Raw genomic sequence first — 22,399 nt, 5'->3', positions numbered from 1 at the left:
TTCCCCCTCCTAGGTACTGTTGTTTCAAACTCGTTTATCATCTGACTGTACATATGCAACCAGACAAAATGTTTCTCCGGACCAAAGTGCACACATATATACACAGAAATACAGAGTACATAATAATCACAAATATGCAAATACATAATTTAAAATAAATATATATAAATATTTATGAATAATTTACTGGTTACAGGAGCTTTCATCAATTTTACAGCCTGCAAGAGGAAGCCATTTCCCAGCCTGGCAATCCTGATTTTGTGCTCCTGTACCTACTTCCTGATGGCCACAGATCAGAGATATTATGTCCTGGATGGAAAAGGTTCTCAACAATTACACTGGACAACAAATATTTTCAAAAGGTTTGCTTCCTGAAAAAAATTTTGGGTATTATGATAGACAACTTCAAGCTGAACAGAAAGATAATTTGAGATCTGCTCTATCACGTCGGAAGTTGGAGAAACATGAACTTTTATTGAATTTAGCGTGTTTAATCGCATAATAACGTTGACACTTGCGTTCGTTCAACTGACCTAATAATATTTTGCTGCTGATTTTCATTTGTACGCAGCATCTGATGCCTCTTGTGTCAATGTCCAAAAAGAGTCGGGCAACATTGATAGATTCCAGTTGCCCTGAAACCGCTTTGCCGTGGACACAATGTCCTGGTGAAAACCTTCCCCATGTTCATCACTGACTTCACGAAGATCGGCAAGGAATAGGTCCAAATACGAATGCAGAAATTAAATTTTCAATGACATTGCATTTCATGGTTTTGTCTGCCTGAAGCATTTATCAATCAGCTATATGTAGTTTGGTGTTCTGTAGTTGCCTTCCAAGCATGCCCAGACCGACATTTGCCTAGCACCTGCACTGAGTGACCAACACAGCTTGCTTTGTGGGCAATATACTGCCTGTAGTAGACAAAATATGACAGGAAATCACAATAATAGATCTAGAAAATAGCCCGTGAAAGGAAAATTTTAAGGTAATTTTCATGATAAGCAGCTCAAAATCCACAAAATACACCCAAAAGTGTTCAAGAAGCAAAATTTTCATGCCCAGTGTTACTTGAGCCATATTTAAGGATGTTGTCTGGAAAGGGAGACTCCAGTGATCTTTTTGGCCACATCGATGATTCTATCACTTCCCAAAGACGTGTGGGGCAATGGGTCAATTGATCCCTGTAAGTTGTGTGGTAGGATCTGGAAGCAGTTGATGGGAATTTTAAAATTTAAATTTAGACATATAGCAAGGTAGGAGGCCATTTTGGCCCACGAGTCTGTGCCGCTCAATTTACATCCAGCACGTTTTGAGTGGTGGGAGGAAACTGGAGCACTTGGGGAAAACCCATGCAGACATGGGGAGAACATACAAACTCCTTACAGACAGATTTGAACCCAGTCTGGTCATGATTACCGATGCTGTAAAAGTGCTGTGCTAACCGCTACGCCAACCGTGCTAGTATAATACTGTGCAGGAATAGTGTATTTGGGTTGTTGAGGGCCAGCATGTACTAGGTGGGCTGAAGGGCCTGCTTCCAAGTCATTCTATGATCTTGCCTTGAAGCTGAAGGCCTCTACTTTCGCCACTTACTTTGGTCGACTCTTTGAAGGCCACTTGGTTTCTTCAGTTCGAGGAGAACAATTCCAGCTGTTCCTTTCCTCGCCTTGTCCCAATCCAACTCTTTTCTGCAGTCAAACATATCCTATACTTCCACATCCCCAGGGCTAGTTATTAGATTTCAGCTTGAGGCAGAGAGGTTTTGACTCATTGAAAATACGAAGCTCTGTGATCTCATGAACCTTCTTGTTCTTCTGCTGGCCCTCATCTTGACAACAATTTGCAGAAACATACTTGAGGGTGTCCTGTCTGGCTGCATCATTTTGTGGGATGGTAGCTACAGACCATCGAAGTGGAAGTCAACAGAGGGTCATCTAAACGGCCAAGATCACTGGGGTCTCCGTTTCCTCTACTAATAACACTCACCAGGAGTATTGCTTAAATTGGGCTCAAAGAATTATTGAGGACCCTTTCTATTGAACACACAGCTTCTTTGACCCACTACCATCATCAAAATCAGGACTGACATGCTGGTTAATAGCTTCTTCCCGCAAGCTGTGAGACAGATGTAATTGGGTAAGTCATACCCAAATATTTAAATTAAAAAAAAAAGATAACTTTTTGTATATATGTGATTGTTATATGCAGTATGTTGTATGTGTGCGTGGTCTGGAGAAATGCTGCTTCTTCAGGGTGTATATGCACAGATGATAATAAACTTGAACTTGAAGTACATTGTGCATTATATGATGGAAATTTATGAGGCTATCACTGGGGACAGCCCTTCACCTCCTGTTAGATATCTAAGAGATCATCTGCGCTCTCGTCGCTCTCCACGGTCAGCTGGCGGGTCCACCATTTCTTCACGTCCGAACCCGAGAAGGCGGTGTCTGACATTGGATTAATTTTGCACATGACCGACCGAATGGCTGTCCGACCTCCGAACCTGAGGTTGACTGTAGATACCGAGTGGGTGATGGGTTTTGGAGCTGAAAGGACATGAGAACATGAGAGAGAAAGAGGGGGAGAGAAAGAGAGAAGGTCAGGGTTCGGCCTTCAAATCGAGACAGGCAGTATGGAGCAAACATAGCACAACCAGGCTCATGAAAACATGCCATTCCTCCCTCAGCTCCCTGCTGGTGCCTCTGTGCCCCAGGCTCCTGGCTCTTCACCTCATCCCAGCACCACATACTATATATGTGTTTTCAGGGAGGTCATCAAAACTGCAGGGAAAGTTTTGGAGTGGGTTCCTTGGACTGGTTCCAGGATGAGGACTTCAGGCCAGTGGAAGGGATTGGGTTGGAATCTTTGGCACATGAAGAGGAGATTTAATGGAGATGTTCAAAATTAGGAGAGGCTTTGACAGAGTCTGTGCAAGAAACTGTCTCCATAGGTACCAAGGTGGGTACCCAGAGGCCATACATTGGCAGATCCATGAGGGTGGAGTGGAAGGTGTGAAAAGATCCCACACTGAGATTGATTGGAGACTCCCATAGGGCTAGCAGAGTCAATGGGCTGAATGGCCTGATACGCTGGTGAAAGAGTCTATGATTGGGCACCCTACGACTCCAGTGTCAGTCACCTCTCAGCTTGACAGTGCCCGATCTGGCTCATTTTCTTGGCAGAGGCGAGGTCAAGGTTCACGACTGGACGGGTTTACAGCCGTTTGAACATCAGTCCTCTGTCCATTGGGAACAGTTGAAAAAGACAACTGAAGGGAGACTCTTTTGGGGTTTCACTCTTGCCTTTGCCTCCAAGTTGTGGGGGTGGGTGCAATCCATCATGAGGGACGTTTTTTTTGTGTAGTCAGTAGGAAACCAAAACTTGACTGCTTCACAGGGAAGTGGGTATACATGTTCCTATTAGCGTATTGGGTTAGGGAAGTTTGGTGACGAGGGACACAGGCTCTGGCCAAGAACAAGATGGAGGCATGAGGCAGGCATAATCAGCTGGTATAATCAGACGGGGGAGTTTAGGCTGATACATGAATAGCATGGGTTTGGAGGGATATAGGTCAAATGTAGGCAGATGAGACTAGTGTGGGTGGAATACCGTGGCCAGTGTTTCCACACTGTGTGACTCTATGCCCTTATAACAAATACCAGTATGCCTGAATACCCGTCCCTCCCACTTTTCCAGTGGAATAACAAACCACAAAATGAAAGGTTGTGGGGGGTGGTCCCAGTAATGGTGAGGAGAGCCCCAGCTCTCCAGTAGATCAGAGCGTAATCCCAGTTCCCAAGATTACAACCTGTCTACGGTCCCAGGGAACCCACGGCTCAGCCCCCGCTGTTCTCACTTCACTTGCTGTTCTTCTCACTGTTGCTATGACAAACACCCAAGGACAGCTCAAGTACCTGAAGGGAGACGCCACTGACCAAACTTTCTCTGAGGCCTTCCAGCATCCCCGGTGTCGTTCCGATATCCTCCTCGGTCTGAGTGCGTTGGACTGAGCAGTTGCTGCTGACTACTGGTCTGTGCGAGAGATGAACAGTGGTTAGTAGTGACACGTTGTTAAATTACTGATGGGGAATACTGGGCCACAGGAGAGGAGAACGATGTAAGGCGCTGCCAGCATCATAACGAATCCCAATCATCCTGGGTACAACCCCCGCTCACTGCCACCTTCAGGCACAGTGTACCTTTTGGTCCCTTGGGGGCCGCTTCACATTTCTTTCTTTTTTATAAATATTTTTATTGTTATTTATTCAATAGAAAATAAGTGAATACAATTACGATACATGCTACAAAACTAGTAAAAGGTTACAGTGATCATATGTAGAAATTCTGAAGCACATAGCACAAACATGATGCAATAGGACCTAACAAAAAAGAAAACAAAAATTCTAAGCCTCTTCCCCTAAACAAGGTTGAAGGTTGACATTTAAAATGTTCCCTTGGAGAGAGGCAGCTCCGTGCCAAAATTCCAAATCAACGCCAACTCTTAAGGTTATGATGGTAGTCTATAAACGAGCCCCATATCGTTTGGAATTTGATATTTAAATCAATAACACCATATTTAATTTTTTCAAAGTTTAAACAAGACATAATATCCCTTAGCCACTGAGCATGTGTAAGTGAAATACAGTCCGCACATTTAAGCAGAAGCCTTTTTTTCCTTTAACCTCTCAAAACATTTTTTTTGTGTAGTCAGTAGGAAACCAAAACTTGACTGTTTCACAGGGAAGGGGGCCCTTAAACTTTGAGCAGAGTCCTAGTGGGGGCCATAGACAAAAAAAAAGGTTGAGAATGGCTGGTGTAAGTTGAGGAATAGTTTTTAATCCAACAGCTATCAGGTTTTTGAAACTCCCTGTACTGACCTAGCCCCACCCATAAATACTCAGTGACCACCAAAAAAAATCTGTCTGCATTACCAAAACATCACTTTTTTTCTGGCACTAACTCCAACTGTGAATATTTACTTATCTTTTTATATTTGTTATTTCTTTTTCTGTCTCAAGACAGATTGTGGTATTTTTCTATGATTGTAGTTGATGCATCTTAAGTAATTGATGCACTTGTTCGAAGTACTTACATGTACATGACAATACCCTCTTAAACTTCAGTGTCTCAAGGACATGGACAACAACAACAAATTCCATTCATGGAGCACCATTAACTAGCAAAATGTCCCACCGTGCAATCAAAAAAATCATACAACATTTGTAGTTTGTAAGCAAGTGCTCTGGTGTGTGCCCATAATTGTCTGCTTTTTAACTATTTTTTAACTGCTTTTTCCAGACAGTGTCATCCAGTCTCCATGGGCACCTGACTCAATGTGCAGGCCTGATCTCTTGATGGAGTTGGAGATGCTGTACTTTACTGAAGACCGATCTTTTGTTGGAGTTGGAGATGCTGTACTCTACTGAAAACCTGAAAGAGATCCAAGCTAGGGCCTCCCTTGGTCTGTAGACACTGAGACTCCAGCCAGCCACCACAGGGTGTGCAGGGCTTCCTTTATATAGTGTCTGAACCAGTACCAGGGAACATTAAATATTTGCAATCTCTCCTCCTAGTGAACCTTTTAGATTCTATTGGCTGCACCAAGCCAACCCACGATGCTGATTTTTCTCTCCTGCTCTCCCCACCCTCAGCTAAAGATGACAAGATCCCATCAATTCCACTCTGTGGGAAGACTCCGAACATCTCTCGCTCTGAGCCCATTGGTACAAAATTGAACATCTTCTATTTAACAATGTTTTCTTTACTGGGAGACTGAATATTGATGAAATAATTCAATAGTTCAGCACAGTTTTTGCTAAAGTCACTCAGTGATTTTAACATTGGGCAACTTAGTTTAAAATCTGTATTTTGGTTGGGAATCTCATTTTCTGTTGAATTAATTTATTTGCCTCCTGAAATTTAATAAGGAAGACTCAATAATGGAAAGATTTGATTCTCGCCCGTGCTAATACAGGGAAGATCTTACATTTGAGATTATGCAAATTAATTTAGTGGAAATCTGAAATATATCAGACTGGTGTTACTGCCTCCCACCTTGTCTACTGCTTTCTGAGCTCTCCTTGTGGGTGAGACCAAGTGCAGACGAGGCAACTGATTTGCAGTGTGCTTATACTCAGTCTGCAATGGTCATCCCAACCTACTAGCAGCCAGCTGATTTTAATTCCCCTTCCCACTGGGAGGGGGGAGGCCCAATGCAAGCCAGAGAAACCACACCTCATGGAGGTAAACAGGAACATCTGCAGATGCTGGGGTCCAGTGCAGTACACTGGAGGAACTTAGCAGGTCATGCAATGTCCATGGGAAGTAAAAGGCAGTCAACATTTCAGGCCTGAGTCCTTTGTCAGTTATAAGCAAAACCTGGCAGCAGCCTGAATAAAAAGGTGATGGAGAGGGGAGGAGCAGAGGGGAGGAGAAGGAGCACAGACTAACAGGTAAGAGGTATAGTTGGTACAGGTGGGCAGGTAGAAGAGAAAGAAACAGAGAAGTAATGGGAGAGAAGGTAGAGGGCTAAGAAGGGGAGCTCTTTGTTAGAAGAAGAAAGTGGATGGGGTAGGGAAAGAGAGAGACCAGGGGATATGGCTAACAGAAATTGGAGGTTGATATTGATGCTGTCTGGTTGGTCATGCTGAGACAGAATGCAAGAAGTGGCTCCTCCAATTTTCAGGTGGCCTTGATTTGGCAGTATGCAGCCATGGACAGATACGTTGGTGTGGGAATGGAATGTGGAATTGAAATGGTTGGCCACTGGGAGGTCCTTGCTTTTGGAGCGGGCAGAGCAAAGGAGCTCAATGAAAAGATCTCCCAGTCTGCATCCAGTTTCCCTGATGTAGAGGAGGGCACATCATGAGCACCGGATGCAGCAGATGACCCCTACAGATTCACAGGTGAAGTGTTGCTTCATATTCTCCCCAGGCAGTCTACAAGACAATGGGGATGAAAGCTGAATCTTCCAATTTCAGGTAACTCCTCACCTTCTCATTCTTTTCCATGTTGGGCTTTCATTACTTCTATTCCCCTTCCAATCTCATATGGGGGGCCCTTAGCCACCATCAGCCATTTTCATTTCCCTCCCTTCATTCCATTCACCTACTATCCCCACACTTCATCCATGAGACCGCTTCCACCATCTGCCCTTCACCTCTCCCTGAACGAATTCCATTATCACCTTCCAGCATGGTAGCCCTTTGCTCCCCACTTATCACCCTCCAGCAGCCAACTCCACGCTCACCTTCCTTTCCCCGTGCTGGCCCTATCTATCACTCTTCTCTTGGTCTGTTTCCACCTGCCTTCATCTCTCAATCTCACCCCATCTGCCCAGTCACCTCCTGCCTCCTCTCTCCCAGTCCTGAAGCAGAGTTCTGATCACAAACACTGACCCTCATTTTGCTTCCACAAAGCTGTTCGGTCCCAAGTTCCTCCAGCAGTTTGCTCCAGATTCCAACATTTGCAGTTGCTCATTTATTATCCACAGGCCCGGACTAATGGGTTTATGCCAGTTGCAGTATTTAAATTGGCTAACACAATTTACAGTTGCCGGACTCTCGTTAAAAACCCACTGGCGTGTGTCAGGGTGTCCTCGCCTAATCTGGTTTCCATGTTAATGTTAGAATTACAGGATGTTGGCTCACAACAGCTCTGAAAAATGGTTCAGTACAAGGAATCTGCGATGAACAATAAATATCAGCATTTGCAGCGGTGCATGTACCCGAGTGAACTACCCACCTCAGGCTGAGTCTCGCTGTCCTGGTTGCTGGCGAGCATCTCTTCGCTGGCTTGGGTTGTCTCGATGCTGGGAGGGATGAGGAACCTGCTGAGCTCCTGCTGTTGGCTCTCCCGCAGGCTGTGGATGATGCTGCACGACTGCTGCTGCTTCTGGGGACAGCAGAGAACAGCTGGTCAGCCAGGAAAACCCTGTGAACCCCCGTGGGATTGCAATGGGGGTCATTGTCCATTCCCCTGCAAGCAGGTAGACCTCTCCAGTGGGAGTGCTGAAATCGTAATGTGGAAACAGGTTCTTCGGCCCTACTTGCCCATGGTGACCAAAATTCCCCTCCCATACTAGTCCCTTTGGCCCATATCCATCTAAACCAGTGGTTCTCAACCTTTTACTTTCCACTCGTATCCCACTTTATGTAATCCCTAGGCCATCGGTGCTCTGTGATTAGCAAGGGATTGCTTAAGGTGGTATGTGAATGGGAAGGGAATGTTGAGAATCATTGCTCTAGATGATAGTGAAATATTTTGCTTGAGAAAAATTGTCACTGGTCCATTTCCTTTGGAGATATCAAACCATGCACATAATGAGTCAATTAGATACGATTAAAACAGTGGTTTTGAAGCTTTTTCTTTCCACTCACGTACCATCTTAAATAATCCCTCACTAATCACAGAGCACCTATGACATAGAGATTAATTAAGGTGGTATGTGAATGGAAAAAAAAAGTTTCAAAACCACTGCACTAAACCCATCCTCTCAATTGTTTCATAAATACTGCAAATGGCACCTACCTCAACCACCTCCTCCAGCAGCCTTTCCATACAGCCACCACTCTCTGTAAAAAAAGTTACTCTCAGGTCATGTCCTCTGGTTACTGATTCCCCTTCTCTGGTTCACCTGATCTATTCCTCTCATAATTTTGTACACCACTATGAGATCACCCCTCATCCTCAAGCGCTCCAAGGAATAAAGTTCTAGCCTGCTCAACCTCTCCCAATAGCTCAGTCCCCCAAGTCCTGGCAACATCCTCATAAATCTTCTCTGCCCCTTCCAGTTTGCCAACGTTTCCCCTGCAGCATGGTGACCAAAACTGAATATAATTGTTAGACATTAGGTCAGTGGTTCTCAACCTTTCTCTTCCCACTCACATACCACTTTAAGTATGCCCTAAGGCATAGGTTCTCAGTGATTAGTAAGGGATTGCTTAAGCTGTGATGTGGGTGGAAAGAGAAAGTGTGAAAACCACTGTTTTAATCATACCTAATTGACTTGTTATGTGCATGGTTTCATAACTCTAAAGGAAATGGGCCAATGTCAATTTTTCTCAAGCAAAATATTTCAGTTACAATTGGGTCTAGAGCAGTGATTCTCAGCCTTCCCTTCCCACTCACATACCACCTTAAGCAATCCCTTACTAATGACAGAGCACCGATGGCCTAGGGAATACTTAAAGTGGGATACGAGTGGAAAGTAAAAGGTTGAGAACCACTGCATTAAGAAGAGCCTCTGTCCACCCTGATCCCCTGAGAAACAAGATTATTTTTTCTGGATCCAACCTAACACCAGCAGAAGATCTTTTAGGATGACCCTCTGAGGCTGCAGGGTGATATTGATGTGTTGGGAAAATGGGCTGAGAAATGGCGGATGGAGGTTAATTCTGATAAATGTGTGGTGATGCATTTTTGGAACACTGAGGCTAGGATATCCACCATGAATGGAAGAGTCCAAAGGAGTACTTTCTGTAGAAGTTCTTGTGGTTAAGCTGTAATTTGGGATACTTTCATCTGACAAAGCATTGAGTACAATGGCAGGAAGATTTACCCCAGGTTAAACCTTGATCAGACCTTCTGGTGACTTTGGAAGAGGAAAAGTGTGACAGGGCTGGAGAGGGTGCAAAACAGCTTCACCAGAACATCCCATGGAGTATTTTAGTTTTGAGGAGAGATTGGAGTGGCTGGGTCTGTTCTCTTCGGAGCATAAATCATTGAGGGATATAAAATTATGGGAAGTATAACAACTTTGGTAATCTTCCAAGATATTGGAAGTAGGTAAAACTAGAAGGCATGGGTTTAGCGTAAAGGTGAGGAGATTTAGAGGGGATATGAGGGGGATTTTCTTCACCCAGAGAGGAGTGGGTACCTGGAACAGACTGCCGGAGAGAGTGGGGGAAGCAGAGGCACCAACAACATCTTATTAAATTTAAAAAAAATGATACAGCATGGTAGAAGGTTCCTTCTGGCAAAATTACATCCAATTAATCTACCAATCCCATATGCTTAGGAGGGAGCAGCCGAGGGAAACCCACGCAAATACAATGTATAAACTCTTTACAGCAGTGGTTCTCAACCTTGCTCTTTCCACTCACATGCCACTTTAACTAATCCTTATGCCATAGGTGCTCTGTGATTAGTAAGGGATTTCTTAAGGTGGTAAGCTGGGTGGAAATAGAAAGTTTGAAAACCACTGTTTTAATCGTACCAAATTGACTCGTTATGTGCACGGTTTCATAACTCCAAAGGAAATGGGCCAATGACCATTTTTTTCAAGCAAAATATTTCAGTAATAATCGGGCCTAGAGCAGTGATTCTCAACCTTCCCTTCCCACTCACATACCACCTTAAACAATCCCTTACTAATCACAGAGCATTTATAGCATAGGGATTACTTAAAGTGGTATGTGAGTGGAAAGAAAAGGGTTGAGAACCACTGCTTTACAGACAGTGATGGATTCGAACCCAGGTTGTTGGCTCTGTAAAAGTGTTGCACTAACCACTACTAAGACCAGTATTTGAATCAAATAAGGATAGAGGGTTAGGGGCTAAGTGGTGGAGGATTGGTTTATTACAAGGAGTGCCTATAGATTAGTATGGACAGGATGGGCCAAATAGCCTGTTTCCATACTGTGTGATTCTGTGATCTAATCACTCTCCCTCCAGCTGTGAACTGGCTGCAGTTTCTCTAAACCTGTCGGTTTTAAGTTGAGACATCCTGAAGGATTTATACTAATACTCATGGTTTCTATCTTTGTGGAAATATGGGAGCCAGTCCCTGCATTGAGAATTTGTCATCTTGATGCAGACTAGAAAGTAGTCTTTGTGCAGTCACTGAACACAAAGTGTTGCAGATTTTATCCTGGAGTCACGGACACCCTCCTGACTTTGTTCTGGAGGAAAGCCCATCTAGGTCAGCTACAACCCCGTCCCTAAACTATCACTTTCTCTGAAGTTCTAATGGTTCTTTTCTGTCCAATATCTCATCTTGGGTACAGGGAGTAGAGCTGGTCCCAGGAGTATTTAAGAGCTGACCAAAGCTCGATGTAAAACGTTCAATGATTTACTTGTCCAAGGGGCTGTGGATTTTTATTTGTGGGCATGAAGGAGTGAATTACTTACTGCTCTGATACGCTTCAAACATTTTTTCAGCCACATTCTTATTGTTTGCTTCGCCACTTCTTCCTCGATGGTGTATTCCAATTGTTCTCTGGCCAGCAGTTCTTCCAGCTGAAGGCTCTTTCTGATGTCCACTGACCTGTACGAAAGCATGCTGCCACAAGGGAGCAGGGAGGCTGGTTTATTATTTAAATTAATGGCTCTAACAGATATGAATGAAACCTGTGGGGTCTGGCATTATGGAGCAACTTGCTCTTGCGCCCACATAGGATTAACTTCAAAGGACGGGTTAGTGAACCGGGATGGTTCTCCCTCCAGAGGGTGGTGAGGGAGTCACGAGAGAGAGAAGCACTTCCTTCTGGCAAATGGAATGGGGGCGGAGGGAGTGTGAGAGGGGTATAACATTTGATCCTGGAATGATGTCAGGAACCCCTTCCTCAGTGGTGGTCTGCAATTCTCCCATAAATCTTTGGTTCACTGGAAACTCCTAAACTGATGTTGGTGATTTATTTTTTGAAGAGGAGGGGATGAGGAAGAAAGGTGGGGAGATAGGGTGAAGGTGCATGGGGAAGAGCCAGATTACCTAAGGGCCATCTAGGTCTGTAGGATGGAACCAAGGGTTTGGACAACGTCCTCGTCCCGGGTTGACATGTGCCTTGGTGGGGAACCAGCAGAGGGTTGTGCTCCCCTGCACTGCACCTCTTGTCCTTATGGATGGCAAATACAAAGTCTGCAGGTGCTGGAGAAACCCAGCGAATCAGACAGTAGACTTGGGGCCAAATGGTGACTGTTTGCCATCTTCTATGGATGCTGCTTGACCTGCTGAGTTCCTCCAGCTCTTGGTGTGCGGCTCCAGGTGGTGGGTTCAGGGAGGAGATATCCACGTGAGTAACTGCAGTCATGGTGTTAATCCCATCAAAACCTTTCGATAATGTTGATGGGTTTCACAGGGTTATTCCTCAACTTTCTCCTACTGAAGTGCTCAGTTCTTCTCACTCGGACGGACCCAGACCACTGAATGATATGCAGAGAAGCCCTTCCCTTTACCTGAGGACGTCATGGAAGGTGACGTCTCCTCCATTGTGCAGCCTCTCCATCTCGTAGCACATGTGCTTGAATAGCAGCTTATCCTTCTCCAGGTCCACTTCCAGCCGCCCACGCAACAGGCGGAGCAGGAACTTGACACGGGAGGTCGGGATAGCCCCCTGGAGCAACAGGTACAGCCACCCAAGTAACTATTAGTACAGCCATTTGAACCAGAATGTGTGTGTCAATCTCTATACCGATAACACTGTTCAGCTCCTCCCACAGCAGTCTATTTCCACCAGAAACATATGTCTAGCTCCCTGCCTACTCTTTCAACTCACAGCGCTGCCTCACAGCTCCAGAGACTTGAGTTCAAGTACGACTTTCGGAGCATATGCGCACTGTACAATGCATATAACAAAAAAATTGTCTTCAGTCCTGACCTCAGACGCTGACTGTGTGGAGTTTGCATGTTCACCCTGTGACCACACGGGCTTCCCCCGGGTGCTCCCATTTCCTCCCACATCCTAAAGACGAGTGGGTGGGTTGATTTCACCTTCCAACCAACGCTGTGAATTACGTCGATGTGGAGGCTGGTGGCAGAACCCATGGGGCATAGATGAGCGTGCGGAAGTCGGCGAGGAAAGGGATTGCTCAGAGACCCAAGACAGACTCGATGGGCTTATCGCCCGTCCAGAAGTAAAACATGAAAATCCATAGACACCATGTATTTTTTAACTTTGCTATATAAACAATACTGTTTGACCTGCTGAGTTTCTCCAGTTCTGTATTTTTACTATCTCCTGTCCCCTTGTTTCACCCTTCAGAAACCTGAGCTCATCCCAAGTTCTGCTGCTGATGCCGACATCCATGTGCACACAGATCCCTAGAATGACTCCTTTTGATCTCAATCAGAAGAATGAGGGGGATGTTAGAGAAACATTTACTATTATGAAAAGGATAGTTAAAATAGAGGCAGGAAAGTTATTTCCACTGGTAGGTGAGTCTTAAAAGAGCATATAGTCTCAAGATTCAGGGGAGTTGACTTAAGTAAATACAACATAGTACAGACTCCTCAGCTCAACATGTTGTGCTGACCTATGTAAACCTACACCACAACAAAAATTTAGGACATAAATGAGGAGGAGCCGCTTCTCCCAGAGAGTAATGAATCTGTGGAGTTTTCTGCCCAAGGAAGCAGTAGAGACTGCCTCATTGAATATATTTAAACTTCAGCTGTTTGCATATTGGGGGAATTAAGGTTTTGGGATACAGGCGGGTAGGTGAGTCCACAGCCAGATCACCCAGAATCTTATTGAAAGTTGGAGCAGCCTCAATGGGCCAGATGACTGACTTCTGCTCCTGTTTCATGTTATGTTCTTACAATTCGCATCCTTGTTTCGAACGAATCCCATGGAAGTCTGTGCCCAAGATGGCAGCGCCTGTGCTGGGCAGCGTACCACAAAGGACTGCAGACTCCGGGGAAGAAGTCGACTGGCACAAGGCACCTGAAACGGGGCGAACCCCACGCATTGAGAAGGAGAAGTACGGAAGACAACGCTACAGGTAGTGGGCCAGTGAGGGCTCAGTGGCTGAAGGACTCACACAGGTTGTGGGCTGCTGAATTCTGGCTCACGGGAACTGGGATTCAAGAGAGTGCTGAGGGCAAGAAGGTTTCCAGCTCCTCCCTTCACCCTTTCCTGCATTACCGTTTTCTCTGCTACCTCATGAAAACGTGAGCGACCTGTCTTGGGACTGAGATAACAGATGATAGGAAGCCTCCACCATCTTTCTTTGTGCATTTATGATATTAGCCTGCAAAGCATTTACCCTCCTTCAGTTATCCTGGAGCACGTGGCCAAACACTGACTCAGTGGTGAAGGCAGTCACTCTCCCTGATTACAGAAAGGTGGCGCTTTAGCCCATGCTAGGACCAAGGATTCAGCAGCCAATGGTGACTCCCACAGGAACCATCCCTTGGAATCAGATGGAGCCAATCACCTGGTCTTCTGATGACCCTGTTGCTTCTTCTGAGCTCACCACCAGTGGACACACCCTTGCCCTTTGCACTCACTCGTCATTAAGGATGGAAATGACCACAGGCCTCTCTGGCTGGGTATTGAGTGAAAAAACTTTGTTCTGCATGCTATCTAGGCAAGCCAACCCATGGTAAAGTACAGAAAACGGTGCAAAAAAACTAGAATAATGATAATGAGCTTATTGTCATTCACATTGTATAATGTACAGATGCACCAAGGTTCTTGGTGCAGCCAAACAGTCACTTGTCAAGATGAATAATAATAGCAGAAAAATTGAGTTGAACTGAAAGACAAAGTATGTGGATAATGGTGAATATTTATCATGTTACTTTGAGTTTTTTTTCTCTTGTTTTTAAAAACAAAGTATCTGTTTGGTTGCACCAAGTGGGTGTTTCGTGCATCTGTACATTGTACAATACGTATGGCAATAAACTTTTTAACAATTAAAAAAAATAAATCAGCAGTGAAGAATCTAGTGTCAATGAGAAAAATACAGATAAAAACAGTGCGAAGGTCATGAGGAAGTAGGGTTTGTGAGATCAAGAAATCATCTTCCACTGATGAGAGGTCCATTCAAGAATCAGGTTCTTGAATCTGCTGGTACATGTCTTGTACCTCTGCCTGATGGGAGAGGGAAGGAGTGAGGGTGTCCAGGATGGGAAGGGTCCTTGGACATGTTAGCTGTTTTCCTGAGAAGGGAATAATATGGTCTGATTCATTAGGAACATATAGGAACATAGGAAGTAGGAACATAGGAAGTAGGAACAGGAGTAGGCCAAAAATGGCCCATCGAGCCTGCTCCGCCATTCAATATGATCATGGCTGATCTAATTTATGACCTAACTCCACCTACCTGCCTTCTCCCCATATCCCCTAATTCCTCTATCATGTAAAAATTTATCTAACCGAATTTTAAATATGTTTAATGAGGCAGCCTCAATCACTTTCCTGGTTAGAGAATTCCAAACATTCACTACTCTCTGGGAAAAACTATTTTTCCTCATCTCTGTCCTAAATCTACTCCCCCGAATCTTGAGATTTTAGTTTCCCCGGCCAACTCAAAAAAACCTTCCTACATCTATCCTATCCATACCCTTCATAATCCTATATGTTTCTATAAGATCTCCTCTCATTCTTCTGAACTTGAACGAATATAATCCTAGATGATTTAATCTTTCATTATAAGTCAACCCCTTCATCTCAGGGATCAACCTAGTAAACCTCCTCTGGACCGTCTCCAAAGCCAGTATATCCTTCCTCAAATATGGAGACCAGAACTGGACACAGTACTCCAGGTGCGGTCTCACCAGTACCTTATACAGCTATAAGATTCTTTGGTCCTGGGCTCTAGCTTCCCAGCTTTGGTCACTGTGCTACAGGAAAGAGGTTCTCAAGTGGGTTAGGGTGCAGTGAAGATTTATACGTTTGTTGCCACAATTCAGTGGGCTGAGCTATAGGGAAAGGTTGAGCAGGCCAAGGTTTATTCCTTGGAGCACAGGAGGATGAGGGGTGATCTCATAGAGGTGGACAAAATCATAAGTCAAATGGGTGAATGTAGAGAGTCCTTTTGCCCAAAGTAGGTGAACTGGTAACCAGAGGACACAAGTTTAAAGAGAGAAGGGAGAGATTTGACAGGAACGTGAAGGGTAGCTGTTTTACAGTGGGTAGTGGGTGTACATAACAAGCTTTGCTATATAAAGGACACTGTTTGATCTTCTAAGTTCCTCCAGCATTGTGTTTTTACTTCAACCACAGTATCTACAGATTTTTGTGCTCTATTTTTGTTTGTACAGAATAAGTTGCCGGAGGTGGTGGTTAAGGCATTTGGCTGGATAGATGGATAGAATAGGTTTAGAGGGATATGGGCCAAACTCAGGTAGCTGGGACTAGTGTGGGTGGGATATTTTGGTCAACGCGGGCAAGTTGTGCCAAAGGGCCTGCTTCCACGCTAAATGACATTGGTAGAACGTGATTTGCTTTTCTGAAATTCACACTGTCAATTTATCATTGCATTATTTTGACTTCTGCTTATTTTTCTCTTTTCATCTTTTGTGGGAAGTCAGTAATTTTATGAACACTTCAACATAAAGGAGAGCCTGAGGGACCACGCGCCTGGCCGCATTCATAGGACAGAGCAAGAGAGGGTCAGAACCTTCACATTCTTCCTGGGGGTCCATATTTCAGAAAACCTCTCCTGGAGCTAGCATATCGAGGAAACTGTAAAGAAGGCACACCAATGTCTTTACATACTGAGAGGTCTGAGGAGATCTGTCATGCTGCAGGATAAAACCTTTGCAGGTGCTCTGTGGCAAGTATACTGACTGATTGCATCACAGCCTGGTTTGAAAATTTAAGTGCCCAGGAACACAGAAGACCGCAGGAGAAAGCAAACATAGCCAGGTCCATTTTAGGCTCTGACCTTCCGCCCACTGAAGACTTTTACGTGAGGCAGCGCCTCAAGGGGACAGCCAACATCAAAGGGCCTCCATCACCTTGGGTACAATCTTTTTTCTCTGCTACCTTTATATCTCTAGGTTCAGGAACAGTTTCTTTCCAATTGCACTTGAACATCCCCTTGGCGCAATCATGGGGGAAGTAAAGAAAAAAAAATCTGCAGATGATGGGGTATAGTGCAGTTCACAGAAGTGCTAGGGAAATTCAGCAGGCCATCCAGCATCCATATGAGGTTAAAGGCAGGTGAAGTCTGAGGCCTGAGCTATTTGTCAGGAATGTAGAATATCAGAGAAATGCCTGAGAGGTGGAGGGAATCGTGGACAGTCTGCACTATGGCAAGTCACTTTCTGCACCAGGATTATTATACATATTTATTTTCTGTCTTAAGTATTTATTGTCTCTTTTAAATCAATTCAATTAACTTACTCATCTTCATGAGTACCTGTTTAGCTGCAGAAAATAAGAATTTCAGATATGAGTAAATTCTTTGGCTTGGCTTTGCGGACGAAGAATTATGGAGGGGTATGTCCACGTTTGCTGCAGGCTCGTTGTTGACTGACAAGTCCGATGCGGGACAGGCAGGCACGGTTGCAGCGGTTGCAGGGGAAAATTGGTTGGTTGGGGTTGGGTGTTAGGTTTTTCCTCCTTTGTCTTTTGTCAGTGAGGTGGGCTCTGCAGTCTTCTTCAAAGGAGGTTGCTGCCCGCCAAAGTGTGAGGCGCCAAGATGCATGGTTGGAGGCGATATCAGCCCACTGGCGGTGGTCAATGTGGCAGGCACCAAAAGATTTCTTTAAGCAGTCCTTGTACCTCTTCTTTGGTGCACCTCTGTCTCGGTGGCCAGTGGAGAGCTCGCCATTTAACATAGTAAAATGTATATGACAATAAAGTCATTATTATCATTAAGCCTTGGCAGAGAGTGCCACCAGGAGCCATTGTTGTACAGCGTGTTGGATCTATCGACTAATGGCTATGAAAATGTCAAAACAAAGAATACCCCTGGAGTCAGTAAGATTACTCAATGGCAGACCACATGGCAAAAGATCTAGGACCGGAAATGACCACGAGCCAGACAATCAACATTGGACCTGATAGATCAGCCACTCTCTTCTTCTTTGGCTTGGCTTCGCGGACGAAGATTTATGGAGGGGGTAAATGTCCACGTCAGCTGCAGGTTCGTTTGTGGCTGACAAGTCCGATGCGGGACAGGAAGACACGGTTGCAGCGGTTGCAGGGGAAAATTGGTGGGTTGGGGTTGGGTGTTGGGTTTTTCCTCCTTTGCCTTTTGTCAGTGAGGTGGGCTCTGCGGTCTTCTTCAAAGGAGGTTGCTGCCCGGCGAACTGTGAGGCGCCAAGATGCACGGTTTGAGGTGATATCAGCCCACTGGCGGTGGTCAATGTGGCAGGCACCAAGAGATTTCTTTAGGCAGTCCTTGTACCTCTTCTTTGGAGCACCTCTGTCACGGTGGCCAGTGGAGAGCTCGCCATATAGCATGATCTTGGGAAGGCGATGGTCCTCCATTCTGGAGACGTGACTCACCCAGCGCAGCTGTATCTTCAGCAGCGTGGACTCGATGCTGTCGGCCTCTGCCATCTCGAGTACTTCGATGTTTGGGATGAAGGCGCTCCAATGAATGTTGAGGATGGAGTGGAGACAATGCTGGTGGAAGCGTTCTAGGAGCCGTAGGTGATGCCGGTAGAGGACCCATGATTCGGAGCTGAACAGGAGTGTGGGTATGACAACGGCTCTGTATACGCTTATCTTTGTGAGGTTTTTCAGTTGGTTGTTTTTCCAGACTCTTTTGTGTAGTCTTCCAAAGGCGCTATTTGCCTTGGCGAGTCTGTTGTCTATCTCGTTGTCGATCCTTGCATCTGATGAAATGGTGCAGCCGAGATAGGTAAACTGGTTGACCGTTTTGAGTTTTGTGTGCCCGATGGAGATGTGGGGGGGCTGGTAGTCATGGTGGTGAGCTGGCTGATGGAGGACCTCAGTTTTCTTCAGGCTGACTTCCAGGCCAAACATTTTGGCAGTTTCCGCAAAGGAGGACGTCAAGCGCTGAAGAGCTGGCTCTGAATGGGCAACTAAAGCGGCATCGTCTGCAAAGAGTAGTTCACGGACAAGTTTCTCTTGTGTCTTGGTGTGAGCTTGCAGGCGCCTCAGATTGAAGAGACTGCCATCCGTGCGGTACCGGATGTAAACAGCGTCTTCATTGTTTAGGTCTTTCATGGCTTGGTTCAGCATCATGCTGAAGAAGATTGAAAAGAGGTTGGTGCGAGAACACAGCCTTGCTTCACGCCATTGTTAATGGAGAAGGGTTCAGAGAGCTCATTGCTGTATCTGACCCGACCTTGTTGGTTTTCGTGCAGTTGGATAACCATGTTGAGGAACTTTGGGGGGCATCCGATGCGCTCTAGTATTTGCCAAAGCCCTTTCCTGCTCACGGTGTCGAAGGCTTTGGTGAGGTCAACAAAGGTGATGTAGAGTCCTTTGTTTTGTTCTCTGCACTTTTCTTGGAGCTGTCTGAAGGCAAAGACCATGTCAGTAGTTCCTCTGTTTGCGCGAAAGCCGCACTGTGATTCTGGGAGAATATTCTCGGCGACACTAGGTATTATTCTATTTAGTAGAATCCTAGCGAAGATTTTGCCTGCAATGGAGAGCAACGTGATTCCCCTGTAGTTTGAGCAGTCTGATTTCTCGCCTTTGTTTTTGTACAGGGTGATGATGGTCCCAACAAAACTTGAAAAACTCATGCAGTTTGACATGCAGAGTTTTGCCGCCAGCCTTCCAGACCTCTGGGAGGGGGATTCCATCCATACCTGCTGCTTTGCCACTTTTCAGTTGTTCAATTGCCTTATATGTCTCATCCTGGGTGAGGACCTCATCCAGCTCTAACCTTAGGGGCTGTTGAGGGAGCTGGAGCAGGGCGGAATCTTGGACTGAGCGGTTGGCACTGAAAAGAGATTGGAAGTGTTCTGACCATCGGTTGAGGATGGAGATCTTGTTGCTGAGGAGGACTTTGCCGTCTGAGCTGCGCAGCGGGATTTGGACTTGGGGTGAGGGGCCACTCTTGTAAGAAAGAAACTCCAGAGTTGCTTCTGTGGCTGGACAAAGGTAACCTTAAGAGAGGGGCCTTAAGATTCATCAAGGCAAGAAAAAGTGCTTGAGGGAGCTTAATGAGGGAACTCACACTGTCCACTTTTTTTTAAGAAGTAGGTCAAATCTCTTACAGGAAGAGATAAAGAAGCATCTTGTCACTCTGTGAAGAGCAGAGTGCCTGAGAAAGCAGCATAGAAAGAAAGATCTGGCATGAGCGACTTCTACAATGATGCTTACAAGTTCATCAAAGGCATTTTCACTGTAGAAAAGAGTGAGACATGGAGGGAACTTGAGGAAGACTCATGCAGATAGCCAAGGAATAATCCAATTAACATTTCTACCGACATGCTGACCAGAACATCAGCTGGACAAGAGGCCTCTTACATGGAAAGAGGACCCAATGGAATTTCATACAGGGTGTATAAGAACACCCCTGGTATCCTGAAGTTTCTTTGGATGCTGAAGAGGGGGGCATGGGGAAAGGAATCATACCTAAGGCATTGCAGAGAGCAGGAGGGATCTTGATTCTCAAATCAAATAACTACTCAGCCATCAGTCAATTCTGACAGTTCAGTCTTCTGAACGTGGAAGGAAAAATTTTCTTCAGTGTCGTGGCTCAACAACTCTCTACGTACCTGGTGATCAATAAGTTTGCTGATATATCAGAGCAGAAGGCAGGACTTTTAGGATCCTTAGAACATACTAGCACAACACTAGATACAAACAGCAGAAAGGGAAAACAAAGATTTGCACGTAGTATTTTTAGATCCAGCTCATGACTTTGGATCAGTCCCTCTTAAGATGCTCTGGACAGCCTTCAACTTCCATAGGCCATCACGCATCTCATCCAAGCGTATTTTCAGGATCTCCTGTTCTCCGAAACAACACAGGAAAACACCACTGCTTGGCAGCACCATCTCTTCCCTTGCTCATCATCCATGCATCATGTTGGGTGGTAGGAGGGGAGCATGTGGGGTATGCCTTCTTCCAATTAGAGGATGCGTGAACAACCTGCCAATATTAACAACCACAAAGGCCTGCACTAAGCACTTCCTCAATAGGCTTCATGGAAATATCAAATGGGCATGAATGGGAATCAAACCAAGCAAATCTCACAGTATTTCCATTGTCAAGGGAAGGCTTGCAGATGAAAGGTTTGCATTAATGAAGAACCGATACCAACCATCCTGGAGAAACCGATCAAAAGCCTCAGACATTGGTATAATGCAACCCTAAAGGACACTGCGCAGGATGAACATCTCAGACAGCATACACTCGGTGGCCTTCAGCAAATCAACAACATTGCTCTACCAGAGTCGGCTCCAGTTTGGGCTGCTACCACAATTCAAGTGACCATTAACAATATATGAAGCACCTCTATCAAACACTGAGAAAATGGAGAGTCTGATTAGCTCACAAATGTTGTAGTAGAGTTGGGCTTTATGGGGAGGGAATCCTGTCATTGCCATTGTCTCGCCTTGTAGAGGAATAATTATGTACCAAGGTGAGGCTGGAGATGACACTCAGAGAATCACGGGACCTGTGCATAAGAGGTGCTGCCTCAGCCTTATCAACAGGCAAAGAATGGACATCAACAGGCACCGACTGCAGCAGAACAGAATGCAAAATCAGCACTCCGACACCGGAAGGTGGAGGGGGCTTTGGCTTAGAAACAAGCAAACCCACCTTGCTAAAAGCAAGTCCATCTGAACAATGGCACCTAGTGGTGGAGGAAGTGTGGTGACAAGAAGCAGCAGCCAGGTTTGCCAAAGCCATATCTCAACCAGAACAAGGGCAATGGTCAAGATGAAAGGAAGAGACTAACCCAGAAGGACCTATGGAATAAAGAGTCAAAAAGAACAAGCTTTATCATCAGAGCCCACTTATAATGTCCTGCCCCCTCCCACAAACCTAAATCTATGGTTCGGATAGGACCCAGCATGTCCCCTCTGCATAGTTGCTGCTACCCTCAAGCACATTTTCGTTGGATACAACGTCAGTCTCACTCAAGGCTGATATACCTGGCGATACAGTCAAGTGCAGTCTAGCAGTTGAACTCAAAGAAAAAATAAGAACTTCGAATACCCTGCTGTCAAACACCCAGAAATCAGATGCCCTCCCATGCCTAATACCTTTTATCCGGGAGGGAATAAGACACAGGATCCATGCAGAAAAACGGGCAAATTGAACATAGTCAGAGACTGGAAATTGCTTGCAGACCTTGGTCAATGAGTAATCTTTCCTCAGGAAATTGCCAGCACCAACCTGAGATCAGATCTGGTACTCTGGTCCAGTTCTCAGCAGATTGCCTTCATTATTGAGCTGATGATTCCTTGGGAGGGTACCATGGATGAGGTGCAAGAACAGAAGACACTGTGCTATACTAATCTTGTAGCAGAAGCAGAACAATAAAGCTTTAAAGTCAGGGCATGCCCGATTGAAGTCGGTGGCAGAAGGTTTGTTGACAAATGCATGACCAAGCTTCTGAGGGAAGTAGGAATCACAGGGCAATGAAATCCCCCTCTGACTCTGGCTGAAAAGGAGGGATCCTACCTGGGCTGCAAATGACCAACAGGAGAAACGGATATGGGACACCCCCCACAGGTCTGATCACCCTGTGGTGGGCCTGCCTTGGCAGAGGGTGTTTTGTATTC

At 45.4% G+C, this 22,399-nt stretch overlaps 1 protein-coding gene across 1 annotated transcript in view; it reads right to left on the bottom strand.

Annotated features, from left to right (window-relative positions):
- Nucleotides 1-250: 250 nt before the first annotated feature.
- nalcn (sodium leak channel, non-selective) overlaps nucleotides 251-22,399 on the bottom strand; it is a 240,857-nt gene continuing 218,708 nt past the window's right edge. The window contains exons 39-43 of the mRNA XM_069890481.1: nucleotides 12,181-12,338; nucleotides 11,137-11,287; nucleotides 7,750-7,899; nucleotides 3,921-4,038; nucleotides 251-2,552 (exon numbers count right to left, since the gene is read on the bottom strand). Of these exons, the coding sequence (XP_069746582.1) occupies nucleotides 2,359-2,552; nucleotides 3,921-4,038; nucleotides 7,750-7,899; nucleotides 11,137-11,287; nucleotides 12,181-12,338 (771 nt within the window). The 3' untranslated portion in view covers nucleotides 251-2,358. The remainder of the gene's footprint in view (nucleotides 2,553-3,920; nucleotides 4,039-7,749; nucleotides 7,900-11,136; nucleotides 11,288-12,180; nucleotides 12,339-22,399) is intronic.

Source organism: Narcine bancroftii, chromosome 7, assembly GCF_036971445.1.
Source record: "Narcine bancroftii isolate sNarBan1 chromosome 7, sNarBan1.hap1, whole genome shotgun sequence".
NCBI lineage: Eukaryota > Metazoa > Chordata > Chondrichthyes > Torpediniformes > Narcinidae > Narcine > Narcine bancroftii.
Note: the sequence above shows the minus strand (reverse complement) of the source record. Positions and strands in the feature narration are given on the sequence as shown.